Source organism: Marmota marmota, unplaced genomic scaffold (genome assembly GCF_001458135.2).
Source record: "Marmota marmota marmota unplaced genomic scaffold, marMar, whole genome shotgun sequence".
In the NCBI taxonomy this organism is placed as follows: Eukaryota; Metazoa; Chordata; class Mammalia; order Rodentia; family Sciuridae; genus Marmota; species Marmota marmota.
This window is the reverse complement of record NW_026000211.1, coordinates 40,404,614-40,426,351: the sequence shown is the minus strand read 5'-3', so window position 1 is coordinate 40,426,351 and position 21,738 is coordinate 40,404,614. Positions and strand designations below refer to the sequence as shown.

Here is a 21,738-nt window from a genome sequence, read left to right as displayed (position 1 = left end):
CTTCTGCCCACAATTCTTTGCCCCTGGGTGTCTGGCACCTAAAACTTAGGTCATGAACTAATAAACTCAATGACATCCACAGAATGTCCCTTTGAACAGAGCATGACCATATAACTGGGTGTTTTTGTTGTTGTTGTTTTTGTTTTTCTTTTTTGGCACCAAGAGATTCCCAAGGGAGGTACCAGCCTCTCTCTTTGGGCAGTTCAAAGACCTATAATTTATTTTTCACTTCCAACAGAGTATCATGAAGATAATTCCATACAACATGATGGTCTCTCATGCCTTTGCAGATGTGATTTCCTCAACAGTTGCCAGACACACATCACTATGTCCACACACCAGAGAAAGTGATTCCTTCTGGTCAAGGTAACCAGATTAAAGTAAGTCATTCCACACTGGCTAGAGGGGAGTCTCCACCCACACTGGGCCAATGGAAGTGAGTCTTTCAGCACTAGGCCAAAGCAAGTGAATGCTCTATATTAGCTCAAGGCAAGTGATCATCTGCACTTACTCAAGGCTGGTGTCCCCATTTATTCTGGCTAAAGAAGGGTGAGTCTCTATCTGCACTGAAAAGGGAGAAGCAGTGGAGAGAATGGATGGTGGGCTCCAGCATTCACCCTGAGGCCCCTCCTTTTTAAAATCAACTATTTTAAAATCTTTGAAACAAATAATATTATTATATAATTTGTCTGAAACAAATTTATTTAAGAAAGATCTCAGAGGAGTGGGAGAAAAAACAGAGGAGCATGGCAGGGAAAATATCCAAGGGAAAGGGAGAGGAAATAAGCAACCCTCAGAGGTATGGGCTGGCTGGGAATGGAAATCTAAAAAGTAGTATGGAGAAATAAGTTAAAAACAAAAGATGCAGAAAAATATTTTTTTTTAAAACAAAGGCTTTACTGGTGGAAAAGTCCTGATGGATCTGATCCTAACAAAGGGAAAAAGCCCAGGAATGCTTTATTTATAGTAAAACACACCAAAGGAATTTATTGTGGAGAAGGGTTCTTCAAGGTAAATAAGAAGTAAGAAGCTGTGAGGAAGATGACCTGATTGGGGACTCATCGTTTGCACAGTAATTCTTCCTTCTCCAGGCAGCTGGTCCCTCAAGGCTAGTTGGGTGCACTGGTATCTTCTACCTCTGGGGAGTTACATTTGAACCTAGGATTATCTGAACCAAAAAAGTCTGTAGTATCACAGAATCTTTTATTTTATTTTTTTTTATTTTAATTTGTTTTATATGAGAGCAGAATGCATTACAATTCATATTACACATATAGAACATAATTTTTCAGGTCTCTGGTTGTACACAAAGTAGAGTCACTCCATTTGTGTCTTTATACATGTACTTAGGTTAATGATATCCATCTCATTCCACCATCTTTCCTATGCCCATAATCCTCCCTTTTCCTCCACCCCTTTGCCCTATCTAGAGTTCATATAATCCTCCCATGTCCCCCTCCCAAACCCTGTTGGAACCTTTTACCTCCTTTGGAACCATGGCCATTATTGGGTGTTGGCTCAGGTGGCCTCACGGGCTCTTCTAGAGCATTTCCCTATACTTGACCTGGCTGGATTGGCGCGCATGAGCTTTTGACCTTAGCCCCGCCTAATGGTTTAACCTGAAATCTGCCTAGGCCCCTAGTGATAGTGACATAACTGTCCCCTATTGGTTCTCGCTACTGTCTCTTCTTACTCCCTCCTTATATCACTATATAACCTTGTCCCTGACACAATAAAGCTGAGATCTTCTGTGCCTTCATGGCTGACACAGCTCCCGGCTCAGTGTGGTTTCTTCCCTATCTTGGGGTGGGGACTGGGCTATCGACCCTTACCCTCTCGCTCAGCCCCTTGGAGACGACAGGCTGGTCCTGCCTGTCTCCCACGTACCCCTGTTGCAAGGAGCAACAAAACCCCATTATGAATCAGCATTCTTATATCAGAGAAAACATGCAGCATTTGGTTTTTGGGGATTGGCTAACTTTACTTAGTACTATATTCTCCAACTCTATCCATTTACCTGCAAATGCCATGATTTTATTCTCTTTTGATGCTGAATAATATTCCATTGTGTATATATACCACATTTTCTTTATCCATTCATCTACTGAAGGGCATCTAGTTTGATTCCAGTTTAGTTATTGTGACTTGTACTGCTTATAAACATTGATGTGGCTGTGTGCCTGTAGTATACTGTTTTTAAGTCCTTTGGGTATAGACTGAAAATAGGATAGGTGGGTCAAATGGTGGTTCCATTTACAGTTTTCCAAAGATTCTCCATACTGCTTTCCACATTGGCTGCACCAGTTTGCAGTCCCACCAGCAATGTATTAGTGTGCCTTTTTATTTTTGTTTGTATTCTTTTTTTTTTTAAGAGAGAGAGAGAGAAATTTTTAATTTTTATTTTTTTAGTTTTCGGCGGACACAACATCTTTGTATGTAGTGCTGAGGATCAAACCCGGGCCTCACGCATGCCAGGCAAGCGCACTACCGCTTGAACCACATCCCCAGCCCAATTGTTTGTATTCTTAATAGCTGCCATTCTGACTAGAATGAAATAAAATATTAAAGCAGTTTTGATTTGCATTTCTTTAATTTCTAGAGGTGTTGAACATTTTTTCATATATTTGTGAATTGTATATGTTCTTCTAATAAGTGTCTTTTCAATTCATTGGCCCATTTATTGATTGGGTTATTTGTTTTTTTGGTGTTAAAATTTTTGAGTCCTTTATATATCCTAGAGATTCGTGCTCTATCTGATATGTGTGTGGTAAAAATTTGTTCCCAAATTATAGGCTCTCTATTCACCTCACTGATTGTTTATTTTGCTGAGAAGAAGCTTTTAAGTTTGAATCCATCCCATTTATTATTTCTTGATTTTAATTCTTGCAGTATAGGAGTCTTAATAAGGAAATTGGGGTCTTATCCAACTTGATGGAGATTTGAGCCTACTTTTTCTTCTAATAGATGTAGTGTCTCTGGTTTAATTCGTAGGTCCTTAATCCACTTTGAGTTGAGTTTTGTGCATGGTGAAAGATAGGGCTTTAATTTCATTTTGTTGCGTATGGATTTCCAGTTTTCCCAGCACCATTTGTTGAAGAGCCTATCTTTTCTCCAATGTGCGTTTTTGGCACCATTGTCTAATATAAGATAACTGTAATTATATGGGATATTCTCTATGTCCTCTATTCTATGTCCTCTATTCTGTACCATTGGTTAACAAGCCTATTTTGGTGCCAATTCCATGCTGTTTTTGTTACTATTGCTATTTACTATAGTTTAAGGTCTGGTATAGTGATGCCACCTGCTTTACTCTTCTTGCTAAGGATTGCTTTAGCTATTCCAGATGAATTTCATGACTTCCTTTTCTATTTCTATGAGGAATGTCATAGGTATTTTGATTGGAATTGCAATAAATCTATATTGCAAAAGCACTATAGTTCTTTTGATGGCCATTTTGACAATATTAATTCTTCCTATCCGAGAACAAAGTAGATCTTTCCAAATTCTAAGGTCTCCTTTAATTTCTTTCTGTAGCATTCTGTAGTTTTCATTGGAGACATCTTTCACCTTTTTCATTAAGTTGATTCCCAAGGTTTTTTTTTTTTTTTTTTTTGAGGCTATTTTAAATTGGGTAGTTTTTCTCATTTTCCTTTTAGAAGATTTGTCACTGAAATACAGAAATGCCTTTGATTTATGGGTATTGATTTTATATCCTGCTAATTTCCTGAATTAATTTACTATTCCTAGAATTTTCTGGTGGAATTTCTTGGGTGTTCTTGGTGTATAGAATCATATCATTGGCAAATAGTACTAATTTGAGTTCTTTTTATCCTATTCATATCCCCTTAATTTCTTTCATCTGTCTGATTGCTCTGGCCAATGTTTCAAGAGCTATGTTAAATAGGAGTGGTGAAAGAGGGCATCCCTATCTTGTTCCAGTTTTTAGAGGGAATGTCTTCAATTTTTCTCCATTTAGAATTATGTTGGCCTGGGGCTTAGCATAGATAGCCTTTATGATGTTGAAGCATGTTCCTGTTATCCCTAGTTTTTCTATTGTTTTGAACATGAAGGGTGCTGTATTTTGTCAAATGCTTTTTCTTCATCTATTGAGGTAAGCATATGGTTCTTATTTTAAGTCTATTGATGTGATGAATTACATTTATTGATTTCCATATGTTGAATAAACCTTGAATCCCTGGGATGAACCCCATTTGATCATGGTGCACTATCTTTTTGATATGGTTTTGTATTTGATTTGCCATAATTTGATAGAGGATTTTTGCATCTATATTCATAAAAGATATTTGGCTGAAGTTTTCTTTCTTTGATGGGTCTTTGCATGGTTTTGGAATCAGGGAGATATTGGCCTTAAAGAATGAGTTTGGAAGTGCTCCCTATTTTTCTGTTTCCTGAAATAAATTGAAGAATATTGGTATTAGTTCTTTGATAAAGGTCTTATAGAACTCAGCTGTGTATACATCTAGTCCTGGGTTTTTCTTAGTTGGTAGGCTTCTGATGGTGTCTTCTATTACATTACTTGAAATTGATCTGTTTAGATTGTGTATATCATCCTTATTTAATTTGGGTAAATCTTATGACTCTAGAAATTTGTTAATGCCTTCGATATTTTCTATTTTATTGGAATACAAGTTTTCAAAATAATTTCTAATTATCTTCTGTATTTCTGTAGTGCCTGTTGTGATATTTTTTTATCATATGTTATTAATTTGAGTTTTCTCTCTCCTTGTCTTCATTAACATGGCTACAAGCTTGTCAATTTTATTTTATTTTTTTAAAAAACAACTTTTTGTTTTATCAATTTTTTAATTGTTTTTTTTGTTTTGTTTTAATTGTATTGATTTCAGTTCTTATATTATTTCCTGTATTCTATTGCTTTTAGTGTTGATTTGTTTTTCTTTTTCTGGGGCTATGAGGTGTAATTTTAAGTCATTTATTTGTTAACTTTTGCTTTTAAGGAATGAACTCCATGCAATGAACTTTCCTCTTAGTACTGACTTCATAGTGATCCAGAGATTTTGATACATTGTATCTGTTTTCATTCACCTCCAAGAATTTTTTTAAATCTCCTTGATATCCTTTGTAACCCATTATTCACTCAGTAGCATATTATTTAGTCTCCAGGTGTTGAAGTAGATTTTATTTTTTATTTTGTCATTGATTTCTAATTTCATTCCATTTGATCTGACAGAATGCGGGATAGTATCTCTACTTTTTTATACTTGCTGAGAGTTCCTTTCTGGCATAATGTATAGTCTATTTTAGATAAGGATCCATGTGTTTCTGAGAAGAAAGTGTATGTGGTAGTTGAAGGATGAAATATTCTATATGTGTCAGTTTAATCTGAGTTATTTGATTATTGAGTTCTATAGTTTCTTTGTTAAGCTTTTGGTTGAAAGATCTATCCAGTGATGATTATTGTGTTGTGGTCTATTTGACTCTTATACTTAAGAAGAGTTTGTTTGTTGAACATAGATGCTCCATTGTTGGGGGCATATATATTTATTATTATTGTTATGTCTTGTTGATGAATTATTCTCTTAAGCAGTATGAAATAATCCTCTTTATCCCTTTTGATTAACTTTGGCTTGAAGTCTACTTTATTTGACATAAAGATGGAAATCCCTGCTTTGCAGTCCATTTGAGTGGTATGATTTTTTTCCCCAACTTTTCACTTTCAGTCTGTAGATGTCTTTTCCTATGAGAAGACAGGAAATAATTAAAATCAGGGCTGAAATCAATGCAAATGGAGGCAGCATATTTTTAGTTCTTTTTTTTTTAATCTGATCTTCCAGTCTATGTCTTTTTATTGATGAGAATAGGCCATTAACATTCATGGATATTATAGAGATGTGGTTTGTATTCCACATCATTTTTTGTTTATTTTTGTTTTAAAACTTGATGTGGTTTCGCCTTTGTTTTTTTTTTTTCTTTAGTTTAGTACCTCCCTTTGCTGATTTTTATTGTTTCTTTTTTAATTTTCTCCTTATGGAATATTTTGCCAAGGATGTTCCATAGTGCAGGCTTTCTTATTGTAAATTCTTTTAACTTTTGTCTATCACGGAAGGTCTTTATTTTATCAGCAAATCTGAAGCTTAACTTTGCTGGATATAAGATTCTTGGTTGGCATCTATTTTCTTTCAGAGCTTGGTGTATGTTTTTCCAGGATTGCCTGGCTTTGAGGGTCTAGCTTGAAAAATCTGCTGAGACTCAAATTGGTCTTCCTCTATATGTGATCTGATTCCCCTCTTTTGTGGCCTTTAATATTCTATCCTTATTCTGTATGCTAAGCATTTTCATTATAATGTGCTTTGGTATAGATCTGTTGTAATTTTGTGCAATTGGCATCCTGTAAGATTCTTGTATTTGATTTTCAATTCATTCTTCATGTTTGGGAGATTTTCTGATATTATATCTCATTGGAGAGATTTTGCATTCCTTTGGTTTAAAAGAGTGTGCCTTTCTCTATCCCAACAAATCTTAGATTTGGTCTTTTGATGCTATCCCGTAATTCTTGGAATGTTCTGTTCATGGTTCCTTACCATCTTCACTGTGTGGTCATCTTTATTTTCCAGATTGTATACTTTGTCTTCATTATCTGATGTTCTCTCTTCCAAGTGATCTAGTCTGTTGGTGATGCTTTCTATTGATTTTTTATTAGTTTAATTGTCTCCTTAATTTCAAGGATTTCTGATTTATTTTTTCAGAATCTTTTTAAGTAATCTTTTGCTACTATATTTGTTCCCTTATCTCTTTGTTGGTGTGACCAAGGGATGCCTGTATTTGCTCTCTTATCTCTTTATTGGAGTGATCAATTATTGCCTGTATTTGCTTATTTAGATCATTCTTCAATTCACAGATCATTTTAATTATGAACCTTGTGAACTCCCTCTCTAACATTTGACCAACTTCACTGTCCATGGATTCTGTTATTGTAGTATCCTGGTTTGTTTGGGACAATTTCCTCATTTTTTCATATTGTCTGTGTGATTTCCTTTCTTGCAGTGTAGATCTAAGGTATTACAGTTTCTATCCTATAATCTTATAGTATCTGTGCAGATTTTTTTTTTGTTTCTTACCTTGGTGTTAAACTTCTAGACCCTGCCAGTGTCCCAGAATGGATGCTACTGCAACTATAGGGGGTGGTGGCAATAGCAAGAAGAAACAATGTAGCAGTGGAGGTGCCCCAAGATGGATGCAATGTCTTTTAGAGATGGGGCTGGAATGTGGGCCTTACACTGGCTTTGAGAGGCCTGCTCCAAGATGTAGTGGCTTCTAGGCTCTGTCTGTTGTCCCAAAGATACTGGATGGGGAAGACCATGGCTGCAGTGTCTCAAGATGGAAGTGGGTTAGAAGTAGGTCCTTGGTGGTGATGGGGTGGCCAACCAAGGCCTACCCTGGGCCCTGGCTCATGTAGGTTGGTGAGGAAGATCTGGGCTGGGCCTGAGCTCCAGCGGGGGTCTGGAAGGGGATCTTAAAGTAATATTTGAAAAAGTAGGTGATGTGTTTGCTATCTTGAGTTCTCTCAAAGTGGAGGCAGACTTGGGCAGTTCCTGAATTCCAGCAAGTGTCTGCTGGTGGTGGGATGGATTCAGGCAACCCTGGGCCCAAGCTCCTGGCAGGCCAGTGAGGGGACTCTGGGCAGGGCCTCAGCTACAGTTGGTGTCTGCTGGTGGAAAGAGGTGGTCCTGAGCTCCAGCAAGTCCCTTCCAGTGGCCGGATGGACTTGGGCCTACCCTGGGCCCTGGCCCCTGCACTGGTTGGTGAGGCAGATCTGGACCAGGCCTGAGCTCCAGTGGGGGTATGCTGGTGGGTGGAGGCAGTCCTGGGCTCCAGTGGGAGTCTGCTGATGGGTGGAGGTGGTCCTTGGCCAGGCCTGAGCTCCAGCAGGGCTCTGCCAGTGGCGGGATGGACCTGGGCCTACCCTGGCCCAATCTCCCACACAGGTTAATGAGGTGGGTCTAGGCCAAACCTGAGTTTTGGTGGGGGTCTGCCAGTTGGCAGAGGTAGTCCTTGGCCAGGCCTCTGCGTTCCAGCAGGGGTCTGCCAGTGGTTGGATGGATTTAGGCCTACCCTGGGTCCTGACTCCCTCATAGGTCAGCAAGACAGGTCTGAGCCGGGCCTCATCTCCAGTGGGTATCTGCTGATGGGTGGAGGAAATCCTGAGCTTTGGAGGGGATCTGCCTGCTGTCCCTTCCAGCACAGACAACTGAACATAAATCACTCATGTGAATTTGGGGTGACACAAAATACCTCACAGACATGGAATACCTTTTTATAAACTTCAGGATGGCTTTCCCAGGTCCTGGCCATAGGTCTCACAAGGGGCCTAGAGAAATTCATGAACGTCTGACGAGAAAAGAGGGGTGCATATTCTGTAGGTGGCTTTTATTGGGGGATGCTGTTTCTTAGAACATTCTATTAATAAAAGGGCAAGGGATAGGATTACAAAGGATCAGGTGAGTGTAACTCAAACCCACAAGTTAATGCCTACTGCTGGAGCCATGCATCATTATCCAAGTGAAGGTAAAACCCAAGTTATTGTGGGGCACAATAATTATTCAGTATCTCTTGTTCAGGACTTAATGGTGTGTAATTCCGGAGTGGCTTCCAATATATTCCTCCTTCTTTCTTTGAAAAAGTAGGTGATGTGTCTCTATCTTGAGTTCTCAAATTCTTGTTCTGAAGGCATGACATCCTATGATTAAAATACAAGAGAGGATTAATAGCAAAGAAAACAGTCTAATAATATACCATGCAGAATGTATTGGTATGTTTCCATTTAACTCTCGAAGTAGTTGATCAGCTAAAGAGGTAGTATCCAAAAAATCAATCTTACTATTTTGTATATCTTGAATATGATATGCAAACATGATATACAAACATGATATACTCCAAAAGATCCAAGCTGTTATTATTGTTATTCAAATACATAATAAATGTTTTTTAACCTTCTCCCAATCCCACTGGGAAGCATTGTATTTGGGAGCAGTAACACACACATATTTATAATCAACATGAAATTTAAGCCTTTCCTTGGACTTTAAAACTGAATGCTTATCACCAATATTTATGACAGTAGTTTCTAAGGCATTTAGCTTAGTTTCAATCCTTTCATCAATATTTATCTGATTATGAAGAACTTTGGAAGTTTTCTGAGCCAAATTATTAAGAAAATTTGCATGTTAAATATTTTGAGATATGGCCACCAAATCTGTGACCATGGAAGCAATAAATGAAACTAAGGTAGCCACTCCAAGTATCATAAGTCCAAGAGCTTGCTTAGATCTAGTCTGGGCATGTATTTGTTGTAAGATTTGAAAACCAGCATCATCATACTATGACTCTGAGACAGTAGCTGGCGATAAGACAAACAAGAGTTGGTGAAGTATTAGTGTTCCCTTCCCTCTATTATATCTGGTGATAAAATTAGTTAAATTATATTTATTATAGGCTACAAGATATTTATCATCTTTTTTTTTGACTTTCACATCCCCAGTAATTAAAACATAAGCAGATTGAACACAAGCTTGCAGGCCATAACAAGAACCTTCATTACAACTTCTGCCTACAAAGTCAGGTAAAGTATTGTCAGTAATATAAAAATTCTGAGGCTGCACTCAAGTGCCAAACACCTTTCTGGATACCACCTTCAATGAAGGTCAAGATGTTACTAACAAATTCTTCAGGGGTCATGGCAACACCCTTGTATAATTGCTTTTTGTCAATCCTAGAAGACCAATTTAAAATAGACACTTTATGCTGCATTGGCAATGTATTTATACAATCCATCTATTTAGGGAATATGCCGATTTCTACTGCAGAATGGTTAGGACAGTGTGGTATTAGTAGACGTTCTGCTGAAATGACTGGCTTGTTATGAGAGTCCCATTTTAATAACTGTTGTAATATACAGCTTTGAGTCCCTGAGGTACAATTAGTTGGTCTAGGCCCACCAACAGCTGTCTTTTCCTCAAAGGACACTTTTAGATAGCATTTTTATCAAAGGGCCAACACATAGGTAAATGATCACGATAGCCAGAATAAATTCAATCACATGGATGGGAGTAATATGGGTATCTATAAAACCTCCCATCATATATGAGTTATTAGTAAATGCTGGGATGGATTCTCCAGTCCATACCACTGGGTGTTCTAAAGGTGGATCTGGGAAATATATCCAATAAGTTTCTCCCTGTGTCCCAGTTACCTGGCAGCTCAACAGAGTTAGCGTTGCTACAAGCATCATAGCTGGAGACTTAGTTCTTCCTTGCTGCTGGATCATCTGCTCAACCTGCAGCATCAGATTCTTCAACACCTTCCATGAGGGTACCTACACCGTTGGGTCTCTCTGGGCCATCTTCTTTCCCCTCATCCTTTGGAGCTTCCTCTTCTTGCTGGGAGTCAGGCCTGATATTCCTAGATCAATCCTCAGTCATTTGAACTTTGGCTCTGGGTCCTCCATGTCTGATGGCATGTTCAGGTACCCAAGTAGGATGAAATGCACCTTCTGGGATAATACAAGAATGACTTCTACCCCACATCATCACTGGATCTGATGCTTTCCATTGACCTGTTTGTAAATCTTTCCACCAAACTTGGCCTGAAGGACCTGTTGCTGTGGAAGATGTGTGCCACTCAGCTACAGTGCAACCTTCTGAGTCACAGTTTAGAAAATTTAAAACAAACAAGGCATGATTAAGATTATTTCTGGTTTTTTGTAATTGTAGCTTAACAGATAAATGAGCTTGTTCTACAATGGCTTGACCTGTTTTATGGTCAATACAAAAATGTTGGCAAAACTGCTAAAATGAAGAGGTAGTATAAGTTGGTGCATTATCAGTTTTAATATGCAAAGGACATCCTAGTCTCTACAAAAACAGCTAGGCAATGAGAAATAACATGTTGAGTATTTTCTTTTATATGGGCTGTGGCAAAGATAAATCTGAAATAAATATCCACAATTACATGTACATAACATTGTCTGCCAAATTGAGGAATGTGGGTTACATCCATTTGCTATAACTGATTTGGTCATAACCCATGGAGATTTACCCCAGATAGTAAAGATGGAATGTGTATAACATATTGTGGGTGTTGATGTACAATTTGATGAGCTTGCTCTTTAATAACATTAATTTTTTTAATGCAAACTAGAAGCATTTTAATGATGTAAAGAATACAAAGTATGTTCATAGTCATACAAAGATATTTGCTGACAAATAACAACCAGCTTATCAACTTTATCAGTACCTGATGTTAAAGGACCTGGGAGAAGTGTGAGCTCATAAATGCCTATACAACATGGATGTGGACATATTTGAAATGTCTTCTGAAAAGTATGAAAAAAATTGAATAACTCTTGTGATGGTGTGTATCCAATAGTTGACGTTCCAATATTTTTTGTAACTCCAACTGCATATAAAATATCAAAATGAATATTAATTGGTTCATTTGTAAAATGACTTAAAGCATAATTGAGAGCCTGAAGTTCTGCTCATTGTGCAGAAGTATACAGTGTTTGTATTATTATCTCTGTATGAGCATGGCTATAAAAACCTGCTTTACCTGAACTTGACCCATCAGCAAACACTAATAGTGCCCCAACTACTGGTTGAGCACACACAATATTTGGAAAACTAAGTGTAGTTATTAGTGCAAATTGAATAATTTTATCACAAGGCTAATGACTTTCTATCTGACCAGGAAAATTAGCAAAAGCTACTTGCCAAGTATTAGAAGTTTGGAAATGCCAATCATTCTGTTGAGTAGAATAAGGGATAATAACAATATTAGGTTCTGATCCAACCGGCTGTAAAATTCCTGTTCTGCCTTTAATACTGAGCAACTGAGCAACAAAATCATGAAAAGGAGTCAATGACTTTTGAGGAGAATGAGCTAAGTGGAGCCATTCAATAATTTCCAATGATTGCCATATCGCTCCTGTAGGAGCATGAGAAGTGGGACATATTAATATATAGGCTCCTGTGGGTTAACTCTGGTAAGCTGAGCATTTTAAATAACAAATTCAACCTTCCTTAAGGCCATTCTTGCTTCCGTTGTGAGCTGACGAAGAGAAGTCATAAAACGGTCCCCCTGTAACATCTGAAACAAAGGATTTAAATCTATAGTAGTTAGTTTTAAGAATGGTCTCAGCTAATTAATATCACCTAATAATTTTTGAAAATTATTAAGGGTATATAATCTTTTGACTCTTATTTGTAAGTTTTGAGGATGAGTTGTGCATCCTTCTATTATATTACCTAGATACCAAAAAGAATATTTTTTTTGTAACTTTTCAGGTGCTATGTACAAACCTATCGCAGTAAGTGAATTTTCTAATTGAGCAGAAACTTTTAAAAGTATATCTGGACTAGCCTGAATGAAAAGTATACCATCCATAAAATAAATAATATATGCATCAGGGAATTTTTCCCTTAGAGGCCTGATAGTCTGTGCTGATAGTTTTGTCAAAACAAAATTTTGACAAAGTTGGACTATTACACATACCCTGATGTAACACCTTACAGCAATATATCTTAACTGGTTCTTTAAAATTTATTGCTGGGACACTAAAAGCAAATTTTTTACAATCATCTGGATGTAAAGGCATAGTAAAAAAAAAATTAGATCCTATCACCATTAGATGATAATCTAAAGGATTGGCTATAGGAGAAGAAAGTCCTGATTGTAAAGCTCCCATGGGCTTGATAACATGATTAATTTCCTGAGATCTTTCAACAACTACATTTACCAGACTTAATTTAAAAAATCTGTGTATTCCCCTAAAAGTAGGTTCTATATGGCCAGCTTGAAGTTGTTCCTGGACCAACATATTGGCTTTTAAGTTTCTCCCCTGTTAAGGGCCACTGACAAACCTAAAATGGCTCTCTGTAAGCCAGTCAAATCTTTTCTGCTGTTTTTTGGGCCAGGAACAAAATAAGTACCCTTGCCAAAAATTTTGACTGGGTAAATTAACTAGTCTTCACTGGGGAGACAGGGTTATAAGTAAATACCCTTCATGTGAATTCCCTTCAAATTTCCTAGGAGAAATAAATTTTTGATTAAGTCCCTGAGATGACACAATTGAGTTTGGAGTTATCAATAACAAACCCAAGCTGCTTAGAATATCTTGACACCATAAATGTACTCCGAAGTATCTAGGACATAGGGTTTAAAGACTCCAGAATTACCATAATTATCCTCCCATTAAAGATATTGAGCACTCTGTGCAGGTTGAGAAATTGGACCAATCACTTCTAAGCTGGCAGGTGCAATGTGTAAAGGCCACTTCTTTGGCCAATACCTAGTAGACATAACTGACTTGTCTGCTCCCATATCAAGCACACTTCTGACATTTTTATGGTTGATTTTAAGATCCAACAGAGTGCGCTCCTTTCTAAACAATTGACCCCAATACACCCGGTCTGGGGAGCCAGAACTGGGGTTCTCACCCAGGTCTTTTGCAGAGCAACAACGCAAGAATATTAATTGTGCTACCACATCCCTTGGAGAAAGCTGAATAACACAATTCATTTGAACTATAAGCTTAATAACTTCTTCATAATTTGAATCAATAACACCTGGTAATACCCGAATTCCTCTTGGAGTTAAATTGCTTCATCCCATGGTATTTAAGTTGCTTCATCCTATGGTATTTTGTGGTAGCAGACTGTGAATCCCTGTAGGGATTTGTCGTGGGCTCCTTTCAGGAGTTAAAACTATTCTCATGGCTGATCAGAGAGTCCCAAACTCTTGGCCCCTGGGGCAGAAACATCCTAGAAGGATAGTAATGCCAGACCAGTTGGGCTGTGATAGGCTTGATGACATCTCACTGTAAGCCCTGGACTCCTCTTCCATTGTAAACTGGAACACCCCTACTGTCTGGCAGGGCACTGCAGGCCCCACCTCTGGCTTCACCATGGCAGCGAAGACGGAATTGAACCACTTCTGCCATGCCTGCTGGAGCCAGGCTAAACTTTGTTCTGGATGGGAAGGGTCTTATCCAAATGGCGGAAGCAAGACCATCCAACCACAGATTACTAAAATCAATTCCCACCTCACTTTCTCCATCAGACTGGGAACCCTCTGAATACTGCAGCTTGGTCTCTGGGATTTTACCATGTAGTTTTCTTCCCTTCCATCTTGGATTTCCCTTCCTGAAACTCCATCTGGCTAGTTTCTTCTCGAGCACATGCTCTATCAATGAGTTTTGCTGACACTCTAGGTCTTGCCTTAAGCTTTCTGTCTGAGGTTTAGGAGCTAAAGACTGGGTGTGACTTGACTCCGCTTTTAACCAAGCTACAGACAGAAAAATTCATCTGAGAGTGGCACAAGGCTATATTCAAAGGTCCTAATTGCATTCTGCAGCCCTTCCAACAATTCCTAGGAGGACCAGTGGTCTTCTTCTTCTCTGTCTGCAAAAAGACACATTTCTCAGGCAGTCCAGTCTTTCTGAATATTCCCTATTGTACTTCTAGGTAGTTTAGTGGAGAAGCAACTTTTAAACAGTTTTCTTCCTGCACTCTCCCAAGTATGCAAATTAGGCAATTCTTCCTCACACAACCATGGACAGACATCAATGAATATTTTTTAGGAATTGAGTGAGCTGGGCCCTCTCTTGATCTGTTTTCACATATGATTAATTAATGTCTCCAGGATCATGAAGTAGAGTTCTCTCTCTAAAGCCTATGAATTCCCCATGTTACGATTAGCATCCCTTACTCTCCATCTGCAACCTGGTTTCTCTCACAACCCAATCCATGATACTATGAATTTTCTAAGCATGCTTAACCAAAGTCAACCCGCCAAATTCACACAGAATGCCCCTCTTCAGGTGCCAATCTGCTGTGCGTCCAGAGCAGGCAACTGAACTGATGTCACTTGTGTGGATTTGGGGTGACACAAAATACCACATAGATACAGAATATGTTTGTATAAGCTTCAGGACAGCTTCCCTGGCTCCTAGCCTCAGGCTCTCACAAGGATAGAAAGAGAAATCACATTAGACATAGGGGACACGCGTTCTGGAGCTGGCTATTATTGGGGAACACTGTGTTTTAGAACATTCTATCCGAAAAAGGGCAAAGGGTAACATTACAAAGGAACTGGTGAGTGTAACTCAACCCCACCGGGTAACAACTACTCATGGAGCCATTTCACATTATCCGAGCAGAGGTAAAGCCCAAGTTATTGTGGGGCACAATAATTGTTCAGTATCTCTTACTCAGGACTTAAGGGCGAGTATTTCCAGAGTGACTCCTTCATCTGCCAGTGAAGGGATGGACTGGAACCTACCCTGGGACCTGGATCAAGCAAGGTGGGTCTGGGTTGGGCCTCAGCTCAGGCGGGTGTCTGCTGGTGTGTGGTTGCGGCCCTGAGCTCTGACGGGACTCTGAAAGTGGCTGGATGGACCAGGCTTACTCTGGGCCCTGGCTCATGCGCTGGTAGTGAGGTGGACTTGGGCCAGGGCTGAGTTTCTGCAGGGGTTCCACAGTAGCGTGATGGACCCAGGTCTACCATATGTCCTGAATCCGGCCCAGTTCAGCGAAGCATATCTAGGCTGGGCTTCAGCTCTGGCATGTTACTGCCAGTAGGCGGTGGTGCTCATTAGCTCTAGCAGGGCTCTGCCTGTGGCCAGATGGCCCTGGTCTACACTTGGCCTTGGCACCCATGGAGGCCAGTAAGGTAAATCTGGGCCAGGCCTGAGCTATGGTGTGGGTCTGTAGCTGGCCATAGGAGGTGCTGGGCTGGGCCTGAGCTCCCAAGTGTCTGCAGAGGCAGTCCTGAACTCTGGAAGATCTGACAGTGGCGGGATGGACCCTGGAATACCCTGGGTCCGAAACTCCTATATATGTCAGTGAGGCAGGTCTGGGCTGGATCTCAGCTCTAGCCAGTGTCTGCCTGTGGCAGGATAGACCCCGGCTTACCCTGGGCCCTGGCTCCCATGCAGGTAAGCTAGATGCATCTGGGCGAGGCCTCAGCTTCAGCAGGTTTTAGCCAGTATAGGGATAGATAGACTTGGGCCTACCTTGGGCCCTAGTTGCTATGCAGGTCAGCAAGGTGGGTGTGGACCAGGCAATAGCTCAGGAGGGAGTCTGCTGGTGGGTGGGGGCAGCACTGAGCTCCAAAGGGGGTTTGCAGGTTTGGGGATAGACCAGGGCCTATTCTGGTTTCTTCCTCCCTCCTTGGTCAGAAAGGTGGATCTATGCCAGGCCTAACCTCCGGGTGTGTCTGCCTCTGTGCAGAGGTGGTCTGTCCTGAGATACAGCAACAATCTATTGGTGGAAAAATGGACTCCAGCCTTCCCTGGTCCCTGCCTCCCTCCTTGGTTGGCAAGGTGGATCTGACCAGGCCTGAGTTCTGGTGTGTGTCTGCTGGTGGGAAGTGGTGGTCCTGAGCTCCAGTGGGGCTCTCCTGTGGCACGATGTATCCTGTCCTATCCTGGTCCCTGCCTACCTCCTTGGTCAATGAGGTGACTCTGGGCAGAGCCTGAAGTCTGGCAGGTATCTGCTTGTGGGTGCAGGTTCTCCTGAGCTCTGGTAGGGTCTGCCAGTGGCAGGATGGACCTGTGCCTACCCTGTGTCAAAGCTCCTATGGATGTCGTCCAGGCAGGTCTGGTCCGGCCTAAGTTCTGGCCGGTGTCTGACAGTGGTGGGATGGACCCAGGCTTACAGTGGGGCCTGGCTTCTTGTGCAAGTTGGTGAAGCTGATCTGGGCTCATCTGAGCTCAGGTGGGGATCTGCTTATGGGAGGAGGCAATCCTGGGTAGGCCTGAGCTTGGTCGGTTTCTTCCCCTGGGTGGAGGCAGTCCTGAGCTCCAGCAGGTGTCTCCTGTTAGTGGGATATATATGGGGCTTCCCCAGGTCCTGGTTCCTGAACTGGTGGGTGAGGTGGATCTGGGCCAGGCTTGGGCTTTGGTAGGTGAGTCCTGAGCAGTCCTGAGCTCCAGCAGGCCTGTGTCAGTGGTTTGATGGACTTGGGCCTACCTTGTGCCCTGGCTTCCACGCTGGTCAGTGAGGCAGATCTGGGCCAGGCTTGTGCTCCAGTGGGGGTTTGCCACTGGGTGAAGGAGCTCCTTGGCCGGGCCTGAGCGCCAGAGTGTTTTTGTTGGTGGCAGAATGGACTCGGGCCTATCCTGGGGACCTGGCTCCCATGCAGGTCAGGGAGGCGGATCTGTGACAACCCTGAGCTCTGTGTGGGTCTACAGCTTGCCATAGGAGATTCTGGGCAGGGCCAGAGCTTCAGCAGGTGTCTGCTTGTGGGTGGTGGCGGTCCTGAGCTCTGGCAGGGTCTGCCAGTGGTAAAATGGACCCGTGCCTACTCTGGGTCCAAGCTCCTGTAGATGTCATCCAGGAGGGTCTGGTTCCTCCTCAGTTATGGCCAGTGTCTGACAGTGGTGGGAGGGACCTGGGTTTGCAGTGTGGTCTGGCTACAGGGCAGGTTGGTGAGGCTGATCTGGGCTTCCTCTGAGCTCAGGTAGGGATCTGCTTGTGGTCTGAGGCAGTCCTGGGCCAGCCCTGATCTCCAGCCAGTTTCTGCCCCTAGGAGGATTCAGTCCTGAGCTCCAACAATGTCTGCTGTGGGCAGGATGTACCGGGGCTTCTCTGGGCCCTGGCTCTTGCGAGGTGCATCTGGCCCTGACCTGAGCTCAAATGTTTTTCTGCAGGTGGGTGGTGGCCGTCCCAAGCACAAGCAGGGCTTTTCCAGTGGCTAGATGGACCTGGGCCTACCTTATTCCTGGCTTCTGCGCTGCTCAGTGAGGCAGATCTGGGCCAGGCCTGAGCTCTAGTGGGGGTCTGCTGCTGGGCAGAGGCAGTCCTTGGCTGGGCCTGAGCTCCAGAGTGTTTTTACTGGTGGTGGAATGGACTTGGGCCTACCGTGGGACTGAGGTCCCATGCAGGTCAGCAAGGCAGGTCTGGGTCATAACTGAGCTCTGGTGTGGAGTCTGCTGGTAGGCAGTGGTGGTCCTGAGTTCTAAGAGGGTTCTGCCAGTGGTGTGATGGAAACAAGCCTGCCCTTAGACCAGGATGCCACGCTGGTGGGTAAGTTGGATCTGGGTCAGGCCTGAATCTGTCAGTTATCTACTGGTGGTGGGATCATCCTGATTTAAGCTGTACCCTGGCTCCCACTCAGGTCAAGGAGGTGGATCTGTGCTGGGCCTCAGCTCCTGCAAGGTCTGTTAGGTGGGTGGAGGCGGTCCTGTGCTCCAGCAGGGTTCTGCCAGTGGTGTGATGACCCGGGCCTACCCTGGGCCCTGGATCCCTGTGCAGCTGGGCAAGGCAGATCTGGGATGGGCCTAAGCTCTGGTGGAGGTGTGCCACTGGGCAGAGAAAGTCCTTGGCCAAGCTTGAGCTCAGACGGATGTCTACAGGTCGGGAGATGTATTCGGGTCTACCCTGTGTCTGAGCTCACACACAGGTCAGCAAGGTAGATCCGGGCCAGGCATGAGCTCAGGCAGGAGTCTGGTGATGGGAGGAGGTGGTCTTGAGCTCCAGCAGGGCTTTGGTGGTGGCATGATGGAAACTGGCCTACCTTAGGCCCTGGCTCCCATGCTGTTCAGCGAGGTGGATCTGGGCCAGGCCTGAGTCTGGCTGGGGTCTGCTGGTGGCAGGAAGGAATGGGCCTACCCTGAGCCCTGGCTCCCACACTGATGGCAAGGTGGATTTGGGCCAGCCTTGAGATCAGGAGGGGTTCTGCTAGTGGGCGGAGGCAGTCCTGATCTTTCAACCAGCGGGGTTCTGCTGGTTGTGGGATGGACCTGGGCCTATCCTGGGCCCAGGATCCTGTGTGGGTTGGCGAGTCATAACCTGCTCGTACCTGAGCTCCTGCAGGTGTCTACCAGTGGGCAGAGGCTGTCCAGACCTCTGGCGAGGTCTTCCAGTGTTGGGATGGACCCAGGGCTACCTTGGGTCTGAGCACCAGTGGATGTTGCAAGGAGTGTCTGGGCTGGGCTTCAGTTCTGGCAGGTTTCTGCCAGTGGTGAGATTTACCCAGGGCTTGCCTGGGCCCTGGATCCCGTGCTGGTCAGTGAGGTGAATTTGGGCCCAGCTTGAGCTCCGGGGTGTGTCTGCCAGCGGGCCTGTGACAGTGGCACAATGGACCTGGGCCTACCTTGTGCCCTGGGTTCCACGCCGGTCAGTGAGGCGGATCTGGGCCAGGCCTGAGCTCTGATGGGAGTTTGTTGCTGGGCAGAGGCGATCCTTGGCTGGTCCTGAGCTCCAGAGTGTTTTTGCTGGTGGCGGAAAGGACTCAGGTCTACCCTGGGACCAAGTGCCATGCAAGTCAGCAAGGCAGGTGAGGGTCATGCCTGATCTCAGGCTGGAGTCTGCTGGTGGGTGGAGGTGGTCCTGAGCTCTGGTGGGGTTCTACTTGTGGCATGATGAACCCTGGCCCACCCTGGGACCTAGCTCCTGAGGTAGTCAGCGAGGTGGATATTGGCCAGGCCTGATCTCAGGCGGGGCTCTGCCAATGGCAGAATGGACCTGGGCCTACTCTGGGCCCTGGCTCCTGCATGGGTTCAAGAGGCCTATATGTCACAGAATCTCTGACCATGATTTTTGCAGTCAGTGAAGCAGTCTCAGCTGAGACTACACAGAATTCTCTAAGGGCCACATTGCCGATAGAGATGGCTTAGACTTGCCCACAGTTCATTTGTGGCTTCCAACATCTCATGTCTTTATCAGGATGTGGTAGAGAAGACTCCTGATGTCCCTGGTGGATCCAAAGTACTCTCAGCCAGAATCTATGCAGAGGAACCTAAGGTAGTTTTCAGATTTAGCTTCTGCAGGTCTTCAGAGTCCATATGACTCATGCCCAGGCTGAGATGTCAGGGTCAACTGATCATGTCTTCTGGCTGTCCACTATTTTAGCTCTCTGGTTTTACCTCTCCACTTCATCAGAGCCACACTTATTAGGCATCTGGAATATTTCTTCCCCCCTTACATTAGAGCCACCTTATTGCTGACACATGGTACGCAACAGCACAGTTTTTGGACACAAGAAACAATTCCCCTAACCACCCACTTCCAGTGCTTCCTCTTGGCATGCTGTTGCCCAGAGGCAGACTGGGTGGGTATATCAGGCACCGTGGTCCTTGTAGTCAGGAAGTGGAGATGAATGGCCGGAAGGCTGGCCCTTCTCATAGCCTTTTTCCCTGCCTGTTTGGCCTCCTCAGGCAGCTGAGGCATGGGGAAGGTGGGAAGCACAGGCTCGCTAGGATTCCTTTTGGTGATGCCAGTGAAATGGGAAAGATCCATGGGGCACGGGTGAGGCTTAACCCTTGGAGGCACAGGCTTCCCCTGGAACATGCAGCCTGGCCCCTGGTTTTTCTGGTGCTTTAATATAAGGTATGTCGCCATGGCTGTATTGAATTTCCTAGTGGCCAGAGACATCCAGGTCTTATATGGATCATAATCCAGATCACACAGAATGGTCATTATTTCTGGATCTGGGTGTTTGGTGAGTGCCTCAGTAAAATGCTGGGGTACATACTGCTCACCCTGTGTCAGCCATGGGTGCTGAAGAATTTGCTTGGCTGTGGGCCGTTTCCTGGGGTTCAGGGTCAGTATTTGATGAATAAGTCGACGCGCCTCCACTGGAACACGGTGAGGGATGTTGTATGTTCCAAGCACGATCTGCCTCAGTAAATCCTGAGTGGTGCGCCCCACAAAAGGGAGGGTCCCAGTCAACAAAAAGTATAGCATGATGCCCAGGCTCCAGATGTCCACTTGGGGGCCCTCATGTGCTTGCCTCAGGACCACTTCGGGGGCAAGATATGAGAGAGTGCCCCAGAAGTGCCTGAGATTTTGGCCAGAGGTAAACCAGGTGCTGATACCAAAGTCAATAAGTTTTATGTTGCCTCTGGCATCTACCATGACATTCTCTGGCTTAAGGTCTCGGTGGACAATTCCCTTGTCATGGCAGTAGTCCACGGCACCCACCACCTGTTTGAAAAATCTGTGGGCCTTTTCCTCCTGCATGCCACCTGGTGGAATATGGTCAAATAACTGTCCCCCATCTGCGTATTCCATTATGATGTAAATATTTCGTTGAGTTTCAATGATCTGAAATAATTGAATGATATTCGAATGGTAGTCTAGGCTCCTCATAATATTTGGTTCTGAGAGTACCTGGATATTCTTCTCATTTTTACACACCACTTTGACTGCCACTTTTGCCCCAGTGAGGTGATGGCGAGCTAGTTTTATCTGGCTAAATCCGCCATGCCCAATGACCCCTAGAAATTCATAGTGGTCCTTGACCACTTTCTTTTTGCAGGAGCTGGGCCTCTGAATGTTCTGACTATGCATCCTCAGCAGAATTACCACTAAGGATGCTAGCCCAAAAAATAACAGAATAAAACAGTATCAAAAAAGCCAACCACCAACCACTAAACGCACTATCTGGGTATCTGACAGGTCATCACCAAGAGCTTCCTGTACTTGTGGACAAAAACTACCACAGTCACTTTCTCATATATCTTACTGTTTGAAACTTTCTCACAATGGCTCCTTGTGACATCAAAGCAAGCAATCACCCAGTCATACTTTGCCATAAGCCCTAGTGATCCTCTCACTTTTGAGCCTCCAGAGCTCTTTCTGTTTTCAGAATAGGAATAAGGAAAGTCTTCAGGGTTTTTTTTTTTTTCCTTGCTTTAGTGGGTTATGAGACATTTACTTGTTTAGAAATTAAAATTTCTATGGAACTTCAACATACCTT

General features: G+C 43.3%; 1 protein-coding gene across 1 annotated transcript; it reads right to left on the bottom strand.

The window, feature by feature from the left end:
• Window positions 1–19,958: 19,958 nt before the first annotated feature.
• LOC107142587 (sperm motility kinase 2B-like) lies at window positions 19,959–21,329 on the bottom strand. The gene has a single exon (XM_015486018.1). The coding sequence runs from the start codon at window positions 21,327–21,329 to the stop codon at window positions 19,959–19,961; it is 1,371 nt and encodes a 456-aa protein (XP_015341504.1).
• Window positions 21,330–21,738: the final 409 nt, after the last annotated feature.